Source organism: Sardina pilchardus, chromosome 9, assembly GCF_963854185.1.
Source record: "Sardina pilchardus chromosome 9, fSarPil1.1, whole genome shotgun sequence".
Lineage (NCBI taxonomy): Eukaryota > Metazoa > Chordata > Actinopteri > Clupeiformes > Clupeidae > Sardina > Sardina pilchardus.
Window position 1 is genome coordinate 22,722,237 of NC_085002.1, and position 5,000 is coordinate 22,727,236.

Consider the following 5,000-nt stretch of genomic DNA (forward strand, 5'->3'; position numbering starts at 1 on the left):
ATCAGATATGAGGCAGGCAGCCTGAAACAGTACACCCCTGCGGATTGCATGAATTCCTGAAAGATGGAGATTTCTGGCTTCCACTTTCACAGTCCAATTTCCAGGTTCCCATATAGGCTATTCCCATAAGTAATATTTGTTTCAACCTGTTTTTCATTGACTATGCATGGCGGAGAGAGCGCAGGCTGGGAAGGGAAGGGAAGGGGCGGAAACTGGGAGTGAGCGACTGTCTCTTGGGGGGGGAGGGGAGGGGAGACCTGGCGCCACACAGAGCTCTCGGCAAGAGCTGGGTGCCGGTCTGGAGGTGGGCTGGGAGTTCTGAGCACCTGGGTCGAGTGCGCTTGACCTCAAGCAGCAGCATAACTATTCACTGCAGGAAAAAAAACCCTGCATTTCACTCAATGGGCGTGTGAAAATGAAGGATCTGACTTGGCCGTTGACGAGAAGCTGCTGGATGTCGCACACAAGAATTGTGCTGAAACTTTGTTTGTGCTTGCGATTAAGCGTGCAATGTTAACATGTGTTTATAATGTGTGGGTGGGTAAATAACACCAAACTGTGTAAACAGAGTTCGAGTAACAGCATACAAGGCTGCATGTAATTCATGCAAACACTGCCAACAGCAATTTTACATACGATCTACTGTAATGTATGTCTGTAACATAAGTGTAGTGTATTTGTGTGAACGTGTATGTAGATTGGCTCATCATGTCGCTGTGTCTGTTGTCTTGTGTCTCTCCTCCAGTGCCTGTACGGATGCTATGTCCACTCCTCCATCATCCCCACCTTCCACCGCCGGTGCTACTGGCTGCTGCAGGTGAGTCTCCTCTGAGTGCCTCTGCTATCACAGCTCTCTTTCTCTCTCTCTTTCTCTCTCTCTCTCTCTCTCTCTCTCTCTCTCTCTCTCTCACACACACACACTCTCTCTCACTCTCTCTCACACACACATACTGTATACACATACACATGTATTTACATACAGTACATACCCAGACAGACACATGCTCACACAAGTATGCATATGTAGACAATCTGTCCAAATGCACACACACACACACACACACACACACACACACAAGTATGCATATGTAGACAATCTGTCCAAATGCACACACACACACACACACACACACACACACACACAGGTGAGTCTCCTCTGAGTGCCTCCGGTTTAACAGCTCTACCTCTCTTTCTCTCTCTCTCTCTCTCTCCCTCTCTCTATGAGCTCCCCCTCTGTGGTCCCTCACAAACGCCATGTCTCAACAGGGACTGTACAGAAGTAGTAGGGATGTATGATATTGTGTGTGTGTGTGTGTGTGTGTTTTTCTCCACTTTCCCTTGACGTTCGACAGAAAGCGACATGACAGCCCAGAAAAAGGCTCGTTCTTCGCACCAGCTGAGTGGTGCAGACAGAGTCGTGTCATGCCGCGCGTGTGCCATAGGATCAGATGCTGTCTGCGAGCCTCACAGCCCCCCCCAAAAAAAGGAAAATAAAATCATAACAATGTCGTGTGTTGAAATCGGCGCTCAACTGTCTGTGGTTGTGTGTTGACCCCTGTCGACTGTCCACCTCCGCCCAACGACGTCTCTCTCTCTCTTTCTCTATCTCTCTCTCTCTCTCTCTCTCTCTCTCTCTCTCTCTCTCTCTCGCTCTCTCTCTTTCAAAGAGATGGTGCCTTTTTCAGCGTCGCAACCCTGATGCAATCAGCCACATGCATTCCGACGCCGTGTTTTGTCCTGTGAGGAAAACACACGGTTGCTCATGTGTGTGTTTACCTCCTTGAGTTCTGTCCATCTGCCGCCCCTTCTCTCTTCATCGCCCCTCTCATCCGGAGCGGCCACTCACCCAGGGCCGTCCGTCCTGCCCCCCCCCCCCCCACCACCTTCCCTCCATCGCTCCGCGTCTGAAAAAACGAGAAGGAGATGGACGGGGCCGGCGCGGCGCGGAGAAACGGCTGGCGAGAGCGTAAACATGTTTGCCAGAGTAAATTGCCAGTCAAGTGCACAAGTCACTCAGAGCAACAGCAGATGAAAGACTCCTCATCGCATCTCAGGGCCCCCAGATGAGAGATGTCTAATCAACAGAGGTGGGAAGAAAGGGGAGGAGAGAGGGGACAGGAACGAAACAGCAAGAGAAGAGGGGGGTCAGAGAGAGAGAAGGAAGAGAGAGAGAGAGAGAGAGAGAGGGTGGATGGGGAGAGGAAGGGAGAGTGTGTGTGGATTTAGGCCATAGGCTGCTTCAAGCAGCGTCTTTATCCGGTTAACTGGGGAAAAATCCCCCATGATGACGGAGGGTGATGGGAAAAGAGCAACTCTGAGTAATGAAGGAATGGGGGGGGGGGAGAGAAGAGGGAGAGAGGGAAATCTCTCATTCAGCCAGACGTCTCCCGTTTCCCTGCTGTTCCCTGCGCTCACGCGGCGTGCGGCGCAGATTCCCTCTCCGCCTTGGCGTTAAGGGAAGTTGGAGAGAGAGAGGCGCAGAGGAAACAGCGACGGCAAAATAAAGGCTGACAGTGCCGGCACCATCAAACAGCTGCCGCCGTTTCTTTCATTCACAGTTGGTAGACTGAGCCCAAGGGAGCGCCAACATGTTTATGTGCACACCCGAATCTAAATATATTCCGAACCCTAAATGTATTCTCGGAGGTCCTTCCTCGAAGCTTTGTGTATTGTTTGAGGTTTTTTTACGCCGAACAGTCTAGTTGCAGTTGTCAGGTTTTTGTCATCTCGCTAACCACCGAGATGGGAAACACGAAAACCAAAGGTTAATAACAAACGCTCGGAAAAGAGCGATAGACTTTTGGCTTTCATCACAGCGACACCACGGGCTCGGCTTGCCGTAACGTAATGAAGCCACGGTGACTAGAGGAAAAAGCACTCGCCTATCTCGGCGCCCCGCTACATAGCTAACGACTCCGGTGACAGAAATGACAGTAATTAGGTTCTTTTTTCACATTGTCGCACCGCGGTCCCATTTTTTTGTTGCGTTTGCCACGGAGTCCGTTGATGTAATAAACACGCAATAACAATAAGTCACCATAACAGGCACCTCCGGAGAGAGAGGCCAACCGAGGGGGGGGGGGGGGGAGAAACAGACACAAAGAAAAAGAGAAGAAAAAGTGCAATAAAGAGAGGATACAGAAAGAAGGAGTGGTTGGATGGATCCTCCAGAAGGAGGCGAGAAGAAAAAAAAAAAAAAAAAAAGAATCCCTGAGAGTCCGGTGCGTTCACTGATTAATCACTTTTTCGGTCGCTCGGCGGAGGCTTTCCCCGCGCTGGACACGCCGGCTGAAATGATGGATTGTGGCGGAGAGTTCTCCCACATCCCGATGAGAGGCCGGCGCCGAAAAAAACTTTCTCTCGCTGTCACGACCCCGAAAAAACTTTCTCCCTTCTCTCAAACGCACACGCCCCGATGAATTCCCCCCCCCCCCCCCCCCCCCCCCCCCCCGTGACACGTCCACATCACACCACTGCGAGCGGAGGCAGCAGCATCAAACTCCTGGGGACCTTTCTGCACGGGAACACACACTTGAAGGGGCGCTTCAGGCTCCGGCAGCACAATGATCTCCAATTCCGCAGGATTGCAGCAGCCGAGAATTTATAGGGAATGTGTTTTCAGCAAATCAATCCCATAGCCCACAGCCTCAAACAACAAGTAAACAAACATGCCAGACCTTGAGAAACACTTATGGCATCATTCCCTGCAGGAAAAGCAGGAGAGCTGGGGTCAGATCCCGGAGAGAAGAAAAGTTGAACAAATGTTCACACTCAATTATTTGCAACTTGATACAAGCCTAGCATTTTTGTATATCAATATCGTTATACTCTAATCAAAATGTAAACACTCACTACAATGTATGTGACGTTGGCTTCCAAACATAATTGTTCATCTTCCTGTTATCGAAGGTGTTGTCTTTACAGCTTCACAGTTGGCTGATCCTGCGCATGAGCTTCGTATCCTATCCTATGTCATTAGCTTCGCCCAGACAGTATCCTGAGCGTGTGTGTTTTTCTCGCTGTTGCTGAGACCGGATCCGGCTGCATGGCAGCTCAATAACGAGCTTGGACATACGTGTAATTTCTTTTTCATTGTTTGCCCCTGGCCTTCCAGGAGCACCCTGAGGCTACTCACGCAGAGCCTGGGCCGTACGCACGCAGGCCGAGTTGTTTATTTGTTGTAGGCTGTCGGCTCCTCCTAGACAGCAGGGCCAGTCTCGGTGCTCACAGATTAATTCTGAAGACACCGTGACAGCAAACACGATTGCTGTTTACCAAAAGGCTGGGCAACACACTTTCAGTTATTCTTCTAAACTAGGAACGCTTATTTCACTTAACCACATTGCACAAACTGTTCTGATTCAAGAGCGGTTTATTTCTTGCTTGTGGATAGGCCATGCAGTGACTCATATCTGCTATGGCTTATTATGTCCAGCTACCTCTCCCCTGCCAGACAAGGGGAAGTCAGGCTCGGAGCCATGCCCGCTCTCCAAACCTTTCTCCTCTCTAACTATAGAATTGTTCAAAGAGCTCTCGTTGCTAATTTTGTGGCTAATTACAGCTAATGTTTAATTGCGACTCGAATAGAAGACCTAGCTTCAAACGCCAGTCCTGCCAGGGATGTTGGAGTTAGCTGCTGAGTGCTGGCATTGGTCTAGTTTGTTCTGGTTCTGTGGGCCGTCGGCTGGAACAGCTTCGGTCTCTGGAGGGGACGGAGAGAGAGAGAGAGAGAGAGAGAGAGAGAGAGAGAGAGAGAGAGAGAGAGAGAGAGGGAGGAGGAGGGCCGCCGACCGCTGCAGCTGTGTGCCGCCGAACTAAAAAGAAACAGATGAAAAACATCACAGTTGCCTCTGCTGCTAATTGAAAAGAGTGCAAATTAATTACGTTAATGAAGCAATTAAAAGGCTGACACGCATGCTAGCCTCTCTCACTCTCTCTCTCTTTTGCTTTCTCTCTCTAAGGGCTCATGTGTGAGGTTTTTTTTGGTCTTTGTCAGCAGG

The 5,000-nt window shown here is 50.1% G+C and overlaps 1 protein-coding gene across 1 annotated transcript in view; it reads left to right on the forward strand.

The window, feature by feature from the left end:
* The window catches only part of LOC134092202 (calmodulin-binding transcription activator 1-like), a 251,899-nt gene that overhangs the window by 214,128 nt on the left and 32,771 nt on the right, over positions 1–5,000 (forward strand). The window contains exon 6 of the mRNA XM_062544992.1: positions 746–817. Within this exon, the coding sequence (XP_062400976.1) occupies positions 746–817 (72 nt within the window). The remainder of the gene's footprint in view (positions 1–745; positions 818–5,000) is intronic.